Source organism: Thunnus thynnus, chromosome 11 (genome assembly GCF_963924715.1).
Source record: "Thunnus thynnus chromosome 11, fThuThy2.1, whole genome shotgun sequence".
Taxonomy (NCBI): domain Eukaryota; kingdom Metazoa; phylum Chordata; class Actinopteri; order Scombriformes; family Scombridae; genus Thunnus; species Thunnus thynnus.
In genome coordinates this window covers 30,969,950-30,991,270 of record NC_089527.1, presented here as the reverse complement: position 1 = coordinate 30,991,270, position 21,321 = coordinate 30,969,950, and the positions used below count along the sequence as shown (strand labels likewise).

Sequence of the window (21,321 nt, the reverse complement as noted above, 5' to 3'; positions counted from 1 at the left end):
CAATCTTTGTTACTTTAGCAGTGTGTTACCACCCCTCGGGTGGTGCTTAAGTCAGACATCCTGCACAATTTTGTGGAATTGACCCTTTACACTCAATGGCCCAACATTTGGACACGTCCACAACTAAGGCAATGCTGCAGTAGAGGCTCAGAATGTTTGAAGCTTTCATTGTTTTCCTTCACTTCAATGGTTATGGTGTAGTAGGCTATATAGGTTATGTCTAGTTGCATTGTAGGTTTTCTCTCAGCACTCTTTGTGAGTAGCAAAGTCCACAGATGAGGTTGGAGATAGCCTACGTGCTGCGTAACTGCTAACAAGTAACGATTATAATCAGCCTTCACAGAGAACAGACACAGACGGGAACTGAACTGCTTGTGTGGACCGCAGACACCGCCGAAAACATGCTGAGGAAATCTCTGGTAAACATCGGATTGCGAGTGAACTGTCAACAAAATAAAGGCATCCAGAGAGTGACGACGGGATGGAATCCAGTAAATTATGGAGGGATCCACCGCCGCGACGCATCCTCTTCCACCACCACCGTGATGGGAGACAACACCAAACCAAAAACTATGGATGAACTGGGCGGACCAAGTTTCATGACAACATTATACTGGCTTTTTGTAAAGGGTTACTTCAAAACGACGCAACAAATGCAAGTAAGTGGGATTATGAGGTGAGGGGATTTATCTGGATGAGGGTTGAAACTGCAGTCCTGTCGTTTTGTTCATACTGCTGTTTGTGTTTCATTTGAACTATAGTGCACCCATCCATTGTTCTGCAGTTATTCTTTATTTCTCCTTAAATCCTGCATTGACTGCAAAAGTTAAACTGTACAGCATAATCCAAAGGATCAATTCACTCAAAAAACATACATACTGTATCTTCTAGTGGTATTTACCCTGCAGACAGGTTTGGGTTTATGTGAGTTGGTTTTTGCTGAGCTTGACAATGTTTGCTGAGCTTGACGATGCCCCCAGATACTGCTAAACCATCAGCCCCGCAGTTATAAATGATAATTAATCATTAATAAAAGGTCAGTGTCTCACATTTTCTAACTCATCAGCCCTGCAGTTATAAATGATTATTAATCATTAATAAAGGGTTAGTGTTTCACATTGTCTAAATCATCAGGTCTACAATTATATTTAAAAAGTCAATAAAATAATTAAAGTCTGCAGTTATAAATACTTATGAATCATTAATAAAAGATTCACATTAAAAATACATTAATAAACTGTTAATAAATGGATTTTTGTCTGGATGCTCTGCAGCCCTTTTCAGAAGGTAAGTGGCTGAACATCACAGGTGTCTTCGAAAAGAATTAGATAAAGCAAATGTTATGATGGTATTGAAAGGAAGGATCTTTCACAATCTGGCAACCCAAAGACATGCTTATTTATGGGTTATACATGATTTATAAAGCATTAGTAGATGATTAGTTAACCACTAACTAAGCCATTAATGAATACTTATAAACCCTTTGTAAAGGGTGGCTTATTGTAAAGTGGTACCAACATGTTAGATGTCTTTTTGTTCCATTCACCTCCATTGTTTTGGGGTAAAGGCAGAAAAACAGAGATAGATATCTCAAAAATACTGTTGAAGTAAACTCTGCATGAATAATATAAGACAGTTTAGCAACTGGATTGAATCCAGTGGTAATAGTACCCTCCTTCCTCATTCACACATACACTAAAAATAGGCCAACTGGCATTTATGGACTGCAGGACAATGTGTTTTCAGCAGCAGTTGCTGCTAAACAAGCAGACTTTTATAGCCTGTCACTGGTGATGACCTCCACTCTACCACAGTACAGCAGATTCTCCCTAATCTTACCTTTAAACTAAAACAAACATCAAATAGCCTGCATCAGCCTACATCAGCACGTACTGCAGTACCTGAGGTTATTGTCCACATTACATGGAAAAATAAGCATCTAAAATTCTGCTTAAAGCACACATGACTGTCTTCACTAGTCTACCACTCAGTCCCTCCTGGAACCTTGTTGTTTGTACATTTTTTGCCTGAACACCATGGAATAGAGTCATGACAGCAGAGGAAAGAGATCTGAATAAAGACATTGTCTGAAACTATTGCAGAAATGTGAAACATTCACCACATTATTTCCAAATTTGGGCAGAGAGAGGGATCACCAAAATTTTTAGATCTGTTCAAAGATAAGAGTCTGTTCTATTCCTTTGATGATCAACAACAACAACAACAGAAAAGTTGTACAATGTAAACACCTCTTTAAGTATCTTCAATTAAGGAATTATGTATTAGTGACAGTGGTCACTTCTGCAAAGACTTAAATACTGACATCTCAGAGAGAGATGGGAGTTAATATTCCACAATGCACAATATAAAATGATCAATACTACGTTGAAATTGTTGCAGTATAGATTTATCATATGCTTATATATTACTCCCATTCTCTTACATTGATTTAATTAAAATAATCCAAACATGTGCAAAATGTTGCTCAGAGGAGGAGACATTGATACATTGTATGTGGAAGTGTCAGGAGATGCAAATCTTCTGGGTAAAAACAATACAAATATTATCAGATATCGTTTCTTGAACATTACCTATCTGCCCCATCTCTTTCCTGATGATATGAAACTATTCAAATCTAAGGCAGAAATGATCAGCTTTTGTGTCCTACAGGTAAAATATTGTATTGCACTTCAATGTATTTATGTTTTTATTAATTAATTTATGTGTAAAAAAGAAGAAAACCAATAAATATATTTAAGCAAAAAAACAAAACATTAATTAAACATTTGATTCTATTCAGTCACTTTGGTATGTGCTACCCAACATTTCATATTGGAATAACGCATAAGCCTGAATGTGTGTTTCTTTCACAGGTCAGCTACATTATCTCCAAAACATCATAAATACACATACAAGAGCAAAAATCTCAATAAAGCAAATCTTTTTAACATGCTACCACACAAAAGTTCTAGATGTGTGAGATGTGTGCCTCTGTGTGTCTCTCTCTGTATGTGTGTGTGTGTGTTTGTATCTGTACACATCAGTTTCACATCTGGAAGGCTGAAGAGTTCATTATTTTCTGATTCCAGTAGGCAACTGACTAAAATCATTTTTCACCTCTTTAACACACTGAACATCTAATAACCTGATTAATAATAACTCATTAACTCAAACTGTCTGCTAGATAGAGCACAGCAAGATCTACGGTCCCCTGTGGAAGTCCACATACGGCCCTCTGGTCGTGATCAACGTGGCCAGCGCCGAGCTGATAGAGCAGGTGTTGAGGCAGGAGGGGAGACACCCGGTCCGGACAGATATGCCGCACTGGAGGAGCTACAGAGAGCTCAGGAACCAGGCCCATGGACCCCTGACAGAGTGAGTGAAACCTCCCCTACACATCACCCAACATTATATCCACTGCTCAGACCAGAGGAAGAACTCTTAGTACTCCTTCATGGACAGACTGTCACAGCAAGGCTCCCAAGGTTCCAGATCCCTGTGGATCCCTGAAAACTTGAGGTTTACTGTGTCTATTGGTTGGTCTTAATCTTTTTAATTGTAATTTTTTTTTCATATAAAGTGCAATACTAGCTGAAATGATAAGGTGCATTTATGTATTTAATGTAGTCACCACAAGCCAATTGTCACACAGCAAACCTGGGGCCAGGAGTACTGGTTTTAAAGTAAATATTAACAGGATCACATAACTAATTATATTGTGAAAGGGCTCACTCGTAGTGATGAACAGCTCATTGTTTCAGTTTTCTTGCCAGCAACTTTTCCGCTTTTTTCTGCTTTTAGTCTCACTGCCAGTTTTCAGCCAGCTGTTTCACCCACTGTGCAATACCCACCCAGCACCTAACGACAGAGACACAAAGATAGTGACTAGCTGTTAATGAAAGTGCAACATTTAGCAGCTAAAATATTTTCTTCAGGACAGAAAACAGAGCTAGGGGTTCACAACACGATGCACAGAGTGGTGGGAGCAAGAAATCATGTTTGCCCCTGGGTCACTTCAGCAGCCTAAATCATCAACAGCTTCATAACAAATCTTAAGACATGCAAAGGGAACTTAACTTCCTCCCAGGTGTTGTTCTCTCACCCCAATAAGACCTGAACAGGCTCGTGGATCATAATTGTCTTTGACTGACTAATAGCAGCTTTTCTTTGCTGGCTTGCCCAGTCTTTCCTGTCAGACCTGTTGTTGCAGCACACATCATGGCTGGTAAATGTCGTAACACTGGAGCAATGCTGTCAAACTATGAGTCAAACAGCACTGGAAAACACAGATTTAGCATTCTTCTTCTTCTTGCTCTTCAGCTCAGCTATAGCTAATTAACTTTCATTCTGTAATGGCTAAAATGAAAGGTTTGAGTTATGAGGTTCATGTGCTCTCTGCAGCTGATGTCTGTATTCAGACAAAGATTGTTTGTGAGTGAGGACACATCACACTGTAACACCACTGTGTCACCATGGGTGGACTGTGTGTTTCTGTAGTTCAACAGGGTGGTGACTCTTCTCCACAGAAACGATCAGCTGATCACCTCACATCAATTTAAGAATCTCCAAAAACTTCAATCCAAATCATATCAAGATCTGATCAACTTAATAATTTTGAATAAGAATCTTCAGTATTTGGAGTAAGTAGCAGGCGGTGGTTATATGTAATGTGTCAGACACATTTAACTAACATTTCATATATTGTGCTGCTCATCTCATTTTCAGGTAGTAGATAAAATATGTGAACATGAATTAAAACTAAAAACTGTGGTGTTTCTGCCCTCTCAGGTGATTAGACATCTTTGAGCTGTAGTTATTTTAGCCCTTAGGTGTGTGCAATTGTTGAAAGGTAAACCTGAGAAGATTCAATAAAGGATTTGAAAGGTTTGCAGTTTTGATAAATGGAGTGTATACCAGATCTGAATTTTAACCCTGTTCATAACAATGCAGCTGTAAGGCACAGAGGAATAAGATATATCAGGCTTTTACACAGGCTCTTGATTAGGAACTCAACACTTTTGAGAAGGAACCATTCATCGTTGGTTTTGGTCTTTTCGTGGGATTGTTGTTGATAACAAGAAAGATATAAGAAAATATCAGTATACGTTTTGGAAAATAAGTAAGTTAAGTAAATACAGTACAAAATAAGTAAGTAAATAAGTACAGTAAACCCATAGTACCAAAAGCCAAATGTTAAAAATGTCCACTTAAAAAATATACATAATTTCAATGGTAGTTTCCAGTGAAATGGCCAAATGAAGGCCAGTCTTCCTCTGTGTCTAACATTAATATTAAACCCTCTTAAGCTTAGAACAATTAAAGGGATTGTTTCACTCTTGACAGTGTAGGTATTATACAACTTTGTCTCAATCTGTCTGTGAGCTCATTTCCTTGTATTGAATCCGGTTTTTAGGATGGGGGCTAAGTGGCAGCGCATCCGTAGCATCCTGAACCCTCGGATGCTGAAGCCCAAACATGTCTCCTCCTACACCAACACCATCAATGAGGTGGTGACAGACTTCATCTACAGAGTGGCTTGGCTGAGGCAAACCAGCGGCGGGGGAGTTATGGTCAACAACCTGACTGAAGAACTCTACAAATTTGCTTTTGAAGGTTAGCAGAATACAGAGTCAAACAAATGAAATATTTTCATTGAATCAGCTGTGAAAACACAAATTTTTTCTTAGATGCGTGAAACATCTTGATTTTTCTCTCTCAACCCAACCGGTCAAGGCAGATGGCCGCCCACCTAGATCCTGGTTCTGCTTGAGGTTTCTTCCCGTTAAAGGGAGTTTTTCCTTGCTGCTGTTGCCAAGTGCTGCTCATGGGGGAATGTTGGATCTCTGTAAGAGTACGGTCTAGATCTGCTCTATGTGAAAATTGCCCTGAGATAACTTCTGTTGTAATTTAACACTATATAAATAAAATTGACTTTACTCAATTAGTAAAAAGAACACGTCACCTGCAGTAGTGGGTTCTTGCGTAAGTAAATATTATATGTAATGTAATACTAAAACTACACCTTGACCTCTTTATATAGGCGTAGCAGAGCATTTGACTTTGACACGGTTTCTCAGCCGTTTGGCCTTGACAGCTGATTAGACACCGTGAGATAAGCTGTGGGTGTGATCATAGTACATTAGAGTCTATGATCACACTACTAAGTTTAAGTACACTATATGACCTTTAATCAGAGTCCCTTTCAAGGCTTTTACACATGAGGTTGGCGTTTACTTAGCATTTTAAGATTTAATAAGGCAAGGCAAGATTAACATTACAGGAGCATGTGGGTAGTCTGGGTCCTCAGTGGTTAAAAACCAATTCATCAAATTATTTATTTAATCTCTGCCTATTACACTTTTACAATAAGTGACTGGTGTCTGAAATTAAAAATCACATACATATACTAAATGGCTTTTTGTGTGCTTTTGGTCTGTTGCTGTTTTTCCTGGTTTGACCTTAGCCCCTTAGTTTCAATGAAGGGAAGTCTTTCTAAAGTATACAACAATGTTGTATTAGACCTCACTAATGCTCTTGTTACTGAATGGGAGCAAATGTCTGCAGCCAGGTTCCAACATCTGGTGTAAAGTCTGAAACCAGAAGAGTGGAGGCTGTTATAACAGCAGATTGATGCCTATAATTTTCTAATGAGGTGTTCATCTATCACATATGGGTGTGATGTTCAGACATCCACATACTTTTGGTCATAGTCTATACTGTGTATGTGAAAAACCACAAACCAGTACAGGTTATATTAAAGGCACCCCACCTCCCCTAAAAAATAATCAGAATTTAGATGTAACAAAGTTTTCAGTTCAGTTGTAATGTATTCATCTCCTAAGGGAAAAAAAAATAAAAAGACAAAAGACAAGACAAGTCATTTCTCTCTGCATCCTGTCAAAAGTCCTGTCCAAACACAGCAACTCAGGACCTTTGTTCCAGAAATCTTCAGTAGTATTTACTTTAAAGCAGTGTAGGATTCACCACCTATATTTATTTTTAAATGCAGGGATCTGTTCTGTGTTGTTTGAGACTCGTATGGGCTGCATGAACGAGGTGGTGCCCGAGGAAACCCAAAAGTTCATCTTCTCCGTGGGGGAAATGTTCAGGCTCTCCCCCATCATCGTCCTCTTCCCCAAGTCTGTCTGGCCCTACATGCCTTTCTGGAATCAGTTTGTGGCAGCCTGGGATCATCTCTTCAAAGTTGGTGAGCAACATTAGTTTTAACCAGTGAATCAATGTGTGTAACATGTTTTATTTGTTACAGATAGAGGGCTGATATTTAACATGAAGCAAGTGGTGTTCACTTAATGCTGATAAAGAAACAAAGCTGTACAACCAATATTACTTACATTATAAAATCAACACAAAACTTCACATCTGGTCACTGTGGGATTTTCATTTTGGTGATTTTCACACCTCTGTCTTTCTCTACCCTTATTTCCTGTCATCTCTGCAATCAACTTCAGAAATAAAGGTAAATATACCAAAAAAATAGTTTAAAAGGCCTTTGGGATAATAGTTTCAGAAAACAATTACTATCAAGGACACTACACTCCGGTGACTCCCTCAAAGGACAAAGTCCATCTCACAGGTCCTGCTGCCCTTGTTCCACATCAGTGTCTTAAACATAGACTGTATATAAAGATGGACGTAGCGAGGTGTGACATCTCCCAATGTTTTGCATTGGAGCTGGTGTTGTGAAGTCTGTTCCCCCCGTTGATATGTGTTTCCCTTGCCTTTAAACTGCACCCAGCCTTATCCCTAATCCCAACCACTTGTCCTCTGAGGTGCTTAACCTGACCCCAACCACTTATCCCTGCTACGTATAACCATAACCATAACCATAACCATAACCATAACCATAACCATAACCATAACCATAACCATAACCTAAGTCTTAACCCCAACTGCAGAGGTGGTGCTATGGAAAACAGTTTTGACAGGAGGGGAACAGACTTCGACACAACACCAGTTTGAATTCCAGAGGTCAGAACCAAGATGTTAGGAGGGAGTGTGTTTTTCGTACTCTGTCAGGTTTTTTGGGGTATGTTGCTAAACTACTAATTTGCTTCAGTTACTCGTAATAAACCAAACCCAGTGATCTTTTTCAGTTATTTAAATAAGTCGAACAGTCGAACATGAAGTCCATTGCGGAAGATATGGAAGTTACCTGTGCTAAAGCTAGCAGGAAAGCTACTGCAAGTAGTGAAGCCAATGCGTCTTGGTGTGAAGTTTAGGCAAAAGTTAGCCCAGAGGTCCTTTCTCAGCCTCTCCCCGAAACTCCAGAAAGGCTTCCTCCACTGAAAAAAAAACCAAGATCATATCAAAAATGACATGACATGACATGACACCAGTGCAATTGTGAGAGCTATTCAGGAGCTCTCTGTTAATCATGATCAAACTTCGGAGGCTTTATTTGAAAAGGTCTCTGTTATCAAAAAAGTGTCATTGTCCACTTCCAAAGCAATGTCCTCCCTTTTGGCTATGGTCAACCAGCTTGTTACTGATGTCAGTGACCAGAAAACCATCTTGTCTGGAAGAAACAGGTGAGAAGATTAAAGATGAGAACAAAAACCTGAAGGCAAGGGTTGCCGACATTCAAAGATACAGCTGGAGCTGGTCACTCAAGTTACACAGCCTGTAGGAGGAGAATGGTGAGGACAGATGACAGGTGGTTGCTAACATCTTGGGGAAGGTGGCACCTAAAATCTGTGAGCAACTGGAGGACATTATCGACGTGGTCCACCGCCTGGGACCACGGAGGAAAAACAGCTCGCATTACTCCATCATTGTGATTTTTTCCATGTGCCACTACCGTAATTTGATTTGGAGGGAGAGGGTCCAGGTTTCTTCATGACAACAATCTCTGCCTCACTGAAGGTTTGTCTCCTGAAGATAAAGCTGTCAGAGACAAACTGTGGCCTTTACTCAAAAAAGCAAGGGGGGTGAGTAAGCAGGCCTCATGGTGTGGTGCCTCCATCATTAACGGGAAGAAGATTCACTTATAACCGTTTGTTTTTAACTTTTCCCATCCAGATCCTATAATCTGTTGAATGGGTAATGCTGTGTTAAATGGTGAGGCCAGCAGAGAATACCGGCAATGGTAACAATGGATGGCATTGCTGTCAAAAGTTAAATTATTTTAAGTTTTTGCCATACTCTGCAGCAAAATTTACAACCAGATGTTACGTAGCTCCCTCACACAAGGAGAAAACATGAGTGATCTGGACAACAAGAACCTAATTGTTTTGGTGCAACACCTGGAATTATAAAATCAGAGCTTGAAATCCTACTGAGGATTTTGAGGAAGTTTTAGAGGGAATTTAACATTCATTTTAAGTTTGGAATAGAAAGCTGCGTTTTATAGCTACATGCATCACTAGAATAATTACATAAAATAATAGACACAAAATAGTTTTATTTAATATATTTTATTCCATAAACAATATGACATCACCATAGCAACATATCCTCATGTGTGTTTGTTTTGCCATCCTGCCATTCTGTCAGACTGTTAGTTTTTCCCGTGCCGTACAGGTTTTGTTTATCTGCCTGAATTCATGTGAATGCGGCATTACTCATTATAGGTATTGTTGCAGCTGAAAAGTCTGCCTGTCTAGTTAGGTGACACAGGTAATTAAATACCAGGAACACAGAATTTTCCCTGCAGTCCAACTGCCTTTTGATCTGCTTACACAAACACTGTATACTTTCAGCCTCCACCCAAAACAAGCACTTTGTGTGCAGTCACACACTTCTCTGTCTGTTTCCTGCAAGATTGTTTATAATTATTCCATATACGGTGTCATTCCTGTCTTGTACAGTTTCCAGTTCTTGCATTAAGTTCCCCTTTTCCAACTTCTTAATATTTTTATGTCACTTGTTTATATTTCAAAAGTTCATAGTTTTTTTGTCTTTTCATGTTTTTTGTCTTTTCATGTTCATTCACTGAAGCATTTGCATTTGGTGACAAATTTACGAATGTAGGTTTTATAATGACATATATATTTTATGCCCTCTCTTTAAATGATAATTTCTCTAAAGCCTCTGGCCTATTCCTCAATATCTCCATCCCTGTAACAATATTTCAATTGAAAACATACCAGTGAAAGATACTGTTAAATATCTGGTTATCTTTGTTTCTAAAAATCCCATTGCAAGACAGAATTTACATTTCTCACACAGACTGAAGAAAGCCTCTTGCATTTTTAATAACTGGCTACAAAGTTATCATCCTGTCATTGGAAGGGTCTTTGTCTCCAAAGCTGAAGGCTTGTCTTGCTTTGTGTACCCATCATTGTCTTTATCTGACAATAATAATACCTATAAAGAGGTCAATAAGATTCTTTATAACTTCATATGGAAAAATGGTGCACAAAAATTGAAACAATCTTTCTCTGCAAACAAAACTCTGAGGGAGGTCTTGAAGTATTAGATTTCTGTGACATAAACCACATGTTTTAGCTAAACTGGTTTAAAATATGTTTTAGTCTATCTGGAACTTCATTCCATCTCACATTTTCAACAAAATTGGTGGTTTAAGCTTTCTGTTATCTTGCAGTTTTTTTTCTTTTTACTGTAAACTACCTGTTAAGCTATCAAAGTTTCATCAACAAGCTCTGTTAGCTCGGAAGATCTTCCATGTCCACAATGTTTCTCCACATAAAGCCTTACTCTGGAACAATGCAGATATCACAATTTAAAATAGGTTTCATAAGTCATCAAAGCTTTCCTTGTGGTCTATTACATCTTGTCAGATCCCATATTAACTGTTTGTTTTGTGTGATGGTTTTTTTTATTTTTGTGTCATTTGTATTTCAAATTCGGGACAATAAAATTGGAGAAAAAAAAACCAAGCAATAATTTCCAAAATGACCACCAGCACACTTATTAGAGGCCTGAATTTAGAGACTGAGATCATAATGACTGGTTGAAAAAAAATGATTGACTTGGTATTTTTAGAGAAGTTGATGCTTTTTGAATGGGAGTCTATTAGAGCCAGCATCTAGTGGCCACCAGTGGTATTGCACTTTAAGGGACTTCCTCATCAGCTTCAACCTTAAGTTGTTGTAGTTGCAGCTTGGGCTGAACAAGACTCCTCACAGTGTGTCTCTTTTGCCATCTAGTGGGCTGAAGTGTTTATTGCTCTCTTCTGTTGTCAGTTTTGGTTCTGACATGATAAACTAGGTAGATATATTTCTTGGAAGTTGGGGCGGTGTTGTGAATCTTGATGTTTATGAGTCTGTATGTGACTGTCAGCTTTTTTGTCACCTAGCTGAGGAACTGGTGCAGAAAAAAATGGAGGAGATCCAGGAGAAGGTGCACCTGGACCAGAATGTGGAGGGAGCCTACCTCACACACTTGCTGCTCAGTGATAAGATGACCGTCACTGAGATCCTGGGCAGCATAACGGAACTCCTGCTGGCAGGAGTCGACACAGTGAGTAGATGCTGTGTGTGCACGTGAAAGGATGGATTTCTACATTTAGTTGTGTTGGCATAGTTGGGAGGCATAAAAAAATGATTTTCTGTCAGCAATGTTGTTGAAACAACCTACACATCTAAAAAACTTTTATCTTTCAAATTAATTTAAGCCCATTTTGAACATAGATGTCTTTTGAGCTCCACATTAATGCTCACTGAGGGGGCACAAAACTGAAACATCAAACAACAAAAGATAACTGTGTGTGTTGCTCTGTTGCAGACCTCCAACACTATCTCATGGTCTCTGTACCATTTGGCAAAGGAGCCAGAGATACAAGAACAGTTATACCAGGAAGTGATAAGTGTTTGCCCTGGAGACAAAGTGCCAACCAGCGATGACATTGCTCAAATGCCGTACCTGAAGGCCATCATCAGGGAAACACTACGGTTAGAGGGTTTCTTTAATTTTTATCAATATATTCCATCAACGGGACACTTGACAGCAGGTCACCAGAAGTTTGTTTGGTTGTGCTGAAATAGGTTTGTTTTCTACTGAAAGGGCAGAACCTGATAATCACCTGAGGCCCAAAATGTGAACATTTATTTCATACAGCAACTAGAAAAAATAAAATATGGAAATCTAACGTTTCAGATTCAGGTGTCACCTAAAGGAATAGTTTGTCATTTTGGAAAATATGCTTGTTTGCTTCCTTGCTGAGAGTTAGATGAGAAGATTGATGTCACTCACATATCTGTCTGTTCAATATGAAACTATAGCCAGGAGACAGTTAGCTTAGCTTAGCACAAAGACCAGAACCAGCTAGTCTGGCTCATTCCAAAGGTAATAAAATCCACCCACCAACACCAGTAATTAACATTAACACATTATATGTTTGTTTAGTTCATACAAAAACTGAAATGTAAAATTGTCAAGTTGTGGTTTAAGGAAAGGTAATGTGCAGGACTATTTCTTGGCTGGGAGCAATGACTAGCTGGCGTCCAGCCAGCTTCTAACTACTAACTAACTTTTCTTCTAACTCTTGAAAAGAGAGCAAATAAGCATATTACCTAACATGTTAAGTCATGCCTGTAAGGATAAAATTGCTGATATAGTTTGGTTTCTGAGCAGTTAAATGTGCTGTTTGAAATCACTAAATATGCACATACATGCTAGACATCCTATGTTTCAGTTTTAGCGTAGCATTACACAAGTCTAGTGAAACACTGCTCAGCAGCATATTTGTTGTTGTTGTTGTCTGTTGTGCTCTTTAATCAACTATGCAGGAATCCATTGACAAGTGTCCTTGCATAGTTGATGTCATTGACAAGCTAAAACTCAGTTTGCAAGCTGAACAGTACTCAATGTTCGTTAGTAACAATAAATAATAGTTGCTTTTCAAACAAATGGCTGTTTTGTTGACTCGTCACTGTGTTCTGTGGTCACCAGGCTTTATCCAGTGGTACCAGGAAATGCCCGTCTCACTGTTGAGAATGAGATTGTGGTGGGAGATCATCTCTTTCCCAAAAGGGTGAGATACATGTCAGACACTCCTGGTCAGACACTATTTTAACCTTTTACCAGAAATTAAATTCAAGATCAGACATGACAAAGTGCTTCACACAAAAAGACAAAAGCAAGAAATTAAAATACAGACACAATAAAACAGTAATAAATTGCCTTTCTGTAATGGCCTGTTGCAAAAATATACAGTACAATGCAAAATAAAAGGACAATGCATGTTAGTATGTACAACTGAAACCTTGAAAAACATGGTGTAAATGCTTGAAAATTTTACATCCAAATTCACAAGTATAATTTAGCTTGCAGTGAAGTAAGTTCAACAGCATTGTAAGTAACGTAATGTCATATGTCGATGTTCATTAAACTCAGTAAAGCAAATGTGGTCTTCCTCTCACAGACGCTGTTCCACCTCTGCCACTACGCTGTGTCCTATGATGAGAATATTTTCCCCGAGCCTAACACCTTCCTGCCGCAGCGCTGGCTACGGGGAGCGGAGGAAAAATCCAAGCAGCACCCATTTGGGTCAGTGCCGTTCGGTTTTGGTATCCGGGCGTGCCTGGGCAGGCGGGTGGCTGAGCTGGAGATGTATCTCCTCTTGTCCAGGGTAAGAACATGTCAATGCTGCTACTACCACAACCATAGATCCACTTTACACTGTCATAGCTGATATCTTTTTTTCTGGTTGCCTCTGGTTTCTTGTTTGCTTCTCTATAGGTTAAGAAACAAAAAGCTGTATGAAATAGCTCAGTTATCTCACATTAAGAGTGATTCTTCTTCATTCCACTGTTGCCTTCATTGGCAACAACTTCATTGACTTTTCTACACATTACTTATTATCACCTTGAATAATCCAACACAGCTTATATTGTTTTCACGTAAAGTATTTATTGTTTTCATCACTTCACTTTTACATGACAGTTTGCAATACAGCGTGGTAAAAAATGCTCTGTACACAGTGTCTGCAGCATGACATACATACAGTGCTGCTTGAAAGTTTGTGAACCCTTTAGAATTTGCTGTATTTCTGCATAAATATGACCTAAAATGTGATCAGATTTCCATTGAAGTCCTTAAACAAGATAAAGAAACATCAGTTAAACAAATGAGACAAAAACCTTACACTTGTTTGTTTATTTATTGAGGAAAATGTGTTACACATTGGTGCGTGGCAAAAGTATGTGAACCTCTTGGATTATCACTTTATTTGAAGGGGAAATTAGAGTCGGGTGTTTCAATCAATGGGATGACAATCAAGTGTGAGTCTGGGAGGCCCTGCCTTATTTAAAGAAGAGAAATTTGGGTCTTCACTATCAAAGTCTGAGCTTCACAACACAGGTTTGTGGACGTATGTCATGGCTCAAACAAAGGATATTTCTAAAGACCTTAGAAGAAGAGTTGTTGATGCTCAACAGGCTGGAAAGGGTTACAAAACCATTTCTAAAGAGTTTGGATTCCACCAGTCAATTGTCAGGCAGATCGTGTACAAATTGAAGACACCCAACACCATTGTTACCCTCCCCAGGAATGGTCAAACAACAAAGATCATGCCAAGAGCAGGCATGTAATACTCCCGGAGGTCACAAAGGACCCCAGGGTAACGTCTAGGAAACTAAAGGCCTCTCTTGTAGTGGCTACAGTCAATGTTCATGAGTCCACCATCAGGAAAACATTGAACATCAATGGTGTGCATGGCAGGATTACAAGCAGAAACCCACTACTCTCTAAAAAGAACATTGCTGCTGTCTACGGTTCGCTCAAGACCACATGGATAAGCCAGAAGGTGATTAGAACAATGTTCTGTGGATGGATGAAACCAAAAATGAACTTTTTGGGTTGAATGAGAAGCATTATGTTTGGCGATGAGCAAACACTGCATTCCAGTGTAAGAATCTTATCCCATCTGTGAAACATGGTGGTGGTAGTATCATGGTTTGGGCTGCTTTGCTGCCTCTGAACCAGGACAGCTTGCAATCATTGAAGGAGCTATGAGCTCTGAGTTGTACCAGCAAACCAGGACAATGTCAAGGTATCTGTCTGTGAACTGTAGCTCAACAGAAAGTGGGTCATGCAGTAAGACAACGACCCTAAACACATAAGTTGTTCTACCAAAGAATGGTTAAAGCAGAAGAAAGATAATGTTTTGGAATGGTCGAGTCAAAGTCCTGACCTTAATCCCATAGAAATGCTGTGGAAGGACCTGAAGCATGTAGTTCATGTTGAGAAGCCCGCCAACATCCCTGAGTTGAGACTGTTCTGTAAGGAGGAATGGGCTAAAAATCCTCCAAGCTAATGTGATAAACAGTTACTGGAAATGTTTGGTTGAAGTTATTGCTGCAAAAGGGGGTCACACCAGTTACTGAAAGCAAGGGTTCACATACTTTTGCCTCACACAAATATGTAAGATGGGATCATTTTCCTCAATAAATAAATGAAAAAGTTTTTTTTTTGTTTCATTTGTTAAATTGGGTTCACTTTATCTAGTTTTAGGACATTTGTAAATATCTGATCACATTTTAGGTCATACTTATGCAGAAATACAGAAAGTTCTAAAGGGTTCACAAACTTTCAAGCAGCACTGTATATATTGGTTCTTTTGTACTCTTATGTTCATGTGTGATGATAAGGAATCTATTTGAGATTGCTGGAAAAGATTGTTAAATGGGTTAATAGCTTGTTAAATTAATATCTTTTTATATGAGCAGTGAGTAAGGTGACTCTATGATGTGTAAGGGGTTACTCTCAGACAAACCTGATAAACCAGCAGAGAATGATCACCATCTGGGCAGCTCTATGGAGCTGGTTTTCACGGCACATTTACTATGTGGTCTGGTCTCAGTACTCTTACCAAGCTAATTTTCAGCAGCAGCAGGCAGCTGTTTTCAGCAAACAAGCTCTAAAAAACTCACAGTACGCTACCTGCCCAATACCAAACAGCAGAAAGACACAGTTAGAGACTTGCTGGCTCTCTAAGAAAGTGGAGTATTTATCAGCTAAAGAGAGAGATATTTTTTTCAGGAGTCAGTGGAAACCAAAACAGAACTAAAGAGGAGAATATTGGAATACTGAATATTGGACTTACATTCATGAAGTGGACATAAACACAACTCAAAATGAAAGCCTAGTGTTGCTCCTCCTGCTGGATATGTAAATAATAAGGTGTTTGTAGTGGAGTAATTCTTCCCCTAAGTAGCCAAAAAACAATTAATGTAGCTTAAAGATATATAAGTGAAAGCCAGCAGGTCTCTCTGATTTCTGTCAGTCACTGTACAGTCCACAGTGAAGCCTCATTGTCTCACTCTTTACTCTGTACACAAATAACTGCAAACTGATTTATCAAGACCGCATTAGATTACATTAAATATGCCAATAGTACAGCACTGAACCTTCTTGAACAGAATCAGAATCATCCATGTTATGTGTAAAATAATACACAGTATTAATTTACAAATGGTATGTTAATGAAGCCAAAAACATGCCGATCAGTTTTGACCTTGATGACATCAGTTGCTCTCTGAACTATGTGAAGGGATCAAGTTGCTGTCCTGAACTTTTGTACTTTCAGTGAAATGTCATCTTTCCAGGGACTGGGCACTCTTTCAGCACTCTGTGTGACTGAAGCAGCAGTATGTGTTTGAGGAATATTATCTTTTTAGTAACTTCAGTTTTGATATAATATTTAATTACTTTAACATCCAAATCGTGTCTTTTCTTTACTTTATTTACATCAGTGACTCTGGACTCTTGCAGCATAGAAACCAATACAGTACAGTCGTGTGAACTGAGCAACTTCAACACCATCCTCCGTTTTCACTCCCTGGAAATCTGTTGCTTTTTATCTACATTCAATGAGCAGCATTGACCTATAGTAACAGTCCAACCAGAGCTCAGAGGTCTGGCTCCTTTTGTTAGTCTTGGCAATGCAATGAATACAAACCAACAGTCAGTCATCTGACTTTGGACTGAGTCATGTCAGCCAAAAACCACAGTAATAAGTCAGTTAGCGAGTGAGCAGTTGGTAATCATTAACAGGAATGAGGACTGTGTTTGCACTCTTGTGCCTTATGTTAATAAATATCCTGCTCCAAATATTGTATTTCTTTGTCTGTCTTTGATTTTCAAGTTGATAAAGCACTACGAGGTGAGGTCGGATCCTGCTGGAACCACAGTCGAGCCGATCACCAGAACCCTGCTTTGCCCTGCTAAGCCAATCAACCTGCAGTTCCTGGACAGAAGAGTCCAGTAGGAGGAGCCGAGAGCAGCGGCAGGAGTTTCTCTGTGAGCTGTTTTAATATTCACACTGCGTTACCTTCCTGTCAACAAGCACTTGTTTATAGAGCGTCCACATCTTGAGGACTGGCTGGAATGCTCTGAGACTGTGGCATAAAATACAAGCTGATTGAAGAAGTAGTAACCGCACAGAGTATAATGCAGTATGTATAGTTTTTTCATGTAAATATCAATACTTTAACCTACAAAGACTGTTTTTCTCTGAGGAATCATTTAGTTTCAGCTCCATTAATGCCATGTATTTTCTCAGTTGTTTGGGCTGTCGGCTTGCAGCAGGAAGTGTTCTGGCTGCAGACATGAGTAGGACTGACTGGATCCTTTCTGTGTGGAGTTTGCATGTTCTCCTCAAGTTCATGTGGATTTTCAAAAGAAATACTAGAGTACTCCCGCTGCTGGCCTTACAGAATAAGGCTTCCGTTACTTTTATTATTAATTCTGGGGGGTTAAAAAACCCCATGAAAAGACCAAAACCGACAATGTGTTAGTCCGTCCACACATACTGTAAATAGTTTAATTTTAAAATGTATTCATATAAAAAAAATCCTGAAAGATCAGGTCACTGTAGTTTTTATGTAGGTTACTCAAAGCAGGAGTAAATAGTGTGTTTGTTGGGGACTATTTTCACTATTTTCAACTGTGAGATGGATTGCCATGATATTTGGTAAACACATTCAAGTTCCTCACAGGATGAATTGTAATCATTTTTGTGATCCCCTGAATTCATCAATCGCTGTCATCAGATCAGAATTTAACAGTGTATGACCAAAAACCTGCAAAACTAAAGACATTCCCATCAGCCTCAGCTGTGCTTAGTTCTTATTTGCAAACGTTAACATGCTAACACACTAAACAAAGATGGTGAACATGTTTAACATCAAACCTGTTTAATATCAGCATGTTAGCATTGTCACCGTAAGGCACAGCAGTGCTAAAAATACTAAGAGTAAAATGTAAAGATCATATTATTAACTTTCACATACATAAACTGTTTGCATCACTGATTTAAGTGCTTTAATTTTCTTTTCAAGTCATTTAACATTTATGTTTTTACTGTACATGTTAGAAAGTGTTGAGGAAACTAAAAAAATAAAAGCATCGACAATCAGTTGGAATTGTAACATGGAGATACAGGGTTTTCATTCTTCAGGCAAAGGCAGTTTGCAGCTTCATTATAATGTTTCTTATACATGCAGACAATGTAATTTTAGGTTTTAATATTTATAATTGTGATTTATTTTATAATAAAAAAGTCTAACCTGTGTTGTTTGTGCAGCCCCATATTTCATATAGTGTGTCAGTGTGTTTAATACATTATTGAGTTGCTGTAATAACACAAACTCTATGAAGATGTTTAAGACTCCATTCAACTGTGACAAAGTGACATTCTGGGTTTGAATCTTTGCGACATGTCATCTGCCATCTTTATTTTGTCTAATAAACATAAGAATGCCAAAGTGTAGGTAAGTATGCAAATAAGTATGACTGTAAAACAGCTCATTTTTGCTTGGGCTGTTGATGGACACTATTCATTGCATGGCACAAAGGAAATGGAGACTACTGACAGCTGCAGACAATTTAAATGAATTACAGGCGATGGTAAGAGTTACAGATGTTTTTTTTAAAAATAAATCTTTGGAAGAACATTTTCCTTTCAATCTACCAAGTTTAATTACCAATGGCATTATATAGTTACAATTTGATTTACAGCACAAGTATCATTTACTGATAGTATAAAATGTTCAAGTATGTTTGTGTGTACTAATTGCAAAATCAGTATACTATAAAAAATGAAGTATCCCATAACTCATTTTACTAACACATAAAGAACCACACATAAAACCCTATGTTGCACTTTAGAATGTTTGGTAGTGTGAGTGGGAAGGATGGACCAACAAACAGGTGTTGATTTGTCAGAATAGAAACATTTATTCAGACCAGCCACAAAAAAAAAAAAAAAAAAAAAAAAATTAGGTCCATCATCTGCAGATAATTAGTAGGAAAAAAACCTTCACAGTCCATGAAACACTGGCCCTCTATTTTCCTGGAGAGGGGAAAAACAGATCAACCAGTTTGCTGTCAGCTGCTATCTGTGGCCAATCAGGGACGGTCTTTGGAATTAGTGCCACTTTGACCCAGGTGGCATTAATCTCCCCTCATTTGGAGTTAAATGGTATTCAATTGTATTTTTGACTAAAACTACTCATCAAATTTCCCCTTAAGAGGCATTATCAAAATTACTTATTGTTTATGATATTAGCAAGTAAACATTCCCTTCTTTGGAATGGATTAACATTAAGCAGGGAAAAAAACCCACAGAGAGATTTTAAAGGAAGTGCACTCCTTCTTCTTAAAGGGTCTGGCAGATTAGGAAATTAAAATCCCCTTAAACCTGTGTGAGCAAGAAGACTAGACACAAGTGAATAAGTATCTCTCAAACATCACAAGTTCATGACTGATATGTTGACTGGATGAGTGAGAGGAATGTGCACCTTCCCCTCAGCATACATGCCAACACTGACTCAATTACATTTTGGAAACGGAGAAGGTAAACTCTATGACACCCTATTGTTGACATAACATTTATTTTTGTTGTCTCTCACAAATTCAGTCTCTATATATATCACACTATGAACTTTGATCATAGATATAAATAAATATATATTTATAAAAAGTATAAAGTACTTTGGTTACATTTCATACCACATCTAACATTTTGTGCATACAATCCCAAAATTTAAAACAATGAAAACATTTTTAAATGTGTTCTGTGTATAAGTGTCCAGCCCACATGGGCATGACAATTGTCAGTTTCTTCTTAAATCTAACATTACATTGCAAACAAAAACTTTGTCTGTTCTGACAACCTCACAAATAAAAGCTCAGTTTTATAATTCTTATTTACACTTTACTGTCGTAGCACTGTACATTTGTTTATCTTCTAAATGCTGCTGTTGTCTGTTCGTAGTAGACCAATGCTGCTCTCCTGCGGACTGTTATGGTACTACATGAATTTCCAATGAACTAATTTAGGCCTTATTCATTTGTTTATTCCTTAACAGGGACAGTGTACATTAATAAACATTACTGTAGATGTGTCCCTGAACTGATGTTAGTGTCATCCTAAAATGACAAGGTGCCATGTGCTGATGCTCTTACATAGAGAGGAGTTTACTGTCTTGCTCAAGGACACTTGCAGGACCAAGTTATTGATGAGTTGATGAAAAGCCCTGACATCATTGCTCCTGTAAGTAATACATCCTGCAGCTGCTCTGGAAATGGTAAATGCTACATTTTTAAGGCATGACAGTGGTGAAAACTACTAAATGTCACAAGATCATGACTTTTGCGATGCATAACAGATGTCATTTATTTTTCCTTTTACTATAAGGCCCTTTTTCCTCGCAGCTCCATTTAAAGCATAAAGTGACATTTAAGTTTTAACCCCTTTTGTACAATCTCTATTTCTGTCAGTGAGCACAGAAATCCTCATCAGTAATAATGGCTTTTACCTGGATTCACATCACTAGTGCACTTCACAATAAGGGAAGAACACATTTGATTAACACTGGTCAGTTTTAACGCCTCAGTTTCCTCCAATCAGAAACACTGTATGCACTTCACATTTTTGTTTTGATTTTAAAAGATAGAGGCATTTTTTAAAGATGGGGTTATTAATATTTTCTTCTTCCTAATGCTTTGTAAAGCTGTTTTTGTGACACTCATTTTAAACTGATCCTTATTACCAGACTATAAACTGGTGATGTTTGCTGTGATCAGAGAGCATATAACTGAAACTTTGAGGTCATTTGTGATGTAAGATGAACTGAACCTGCACATGAATTATCACCTGAGTAAAACTTTGAGGAATGAGGAAGAGAACCTCCATCAACAGATACACCCTTGTAATAAACTCATTATTAATGTGCTATTTGTAGCAAAGTGTGAGAGCTGTCTCTTCACCTTGGAACTCAGGACTCATGGTCCTTTTTCTTGGGCTTCCAACCACATTTGAGATGGAGTTTGTTCAGTTGTCATTACTTTAATTGCAGAGTTTCGTAATAGGCTATCTCTCAACATCCTATTGGA

General features: G+C 38.4%; 1 protein-coding gene across 1 annotated transcript; it reads left to right on the top strand.

Moving 5' to 3' along the window:
* The first annotated feature begins 78 nt into the window (after nt 1-78).
* Nucleotides 79-18,494, top strand: cyp27a3 (cytochrome P450 family 27 subfamily A member 3). Its single transcript, XM_067604441.1, has 9 exons — nt 79-659; nt 3,185-3,375; nt 5,414-5,613; nt 7,010-7,207; nt 11,279-11,442; nt 11,707-11,873; nt 12,874-12,955; nt 13,346-13,552; nt 17,069-18,494. The coding sequence occupies exons 1-9, from the start codon at nt 402-404 to the stop codon at nt 17,189-17,191; spliced, it is 1,590 nt and encodes a 529-aa protein (XP_067460542.1). The 5' UTR covers nt 79-401; the 3' UTR covers nt 17,192-18,494.
* Nucleotides 18,495-21,321: the final 2,827 nt, after the last annotated feature.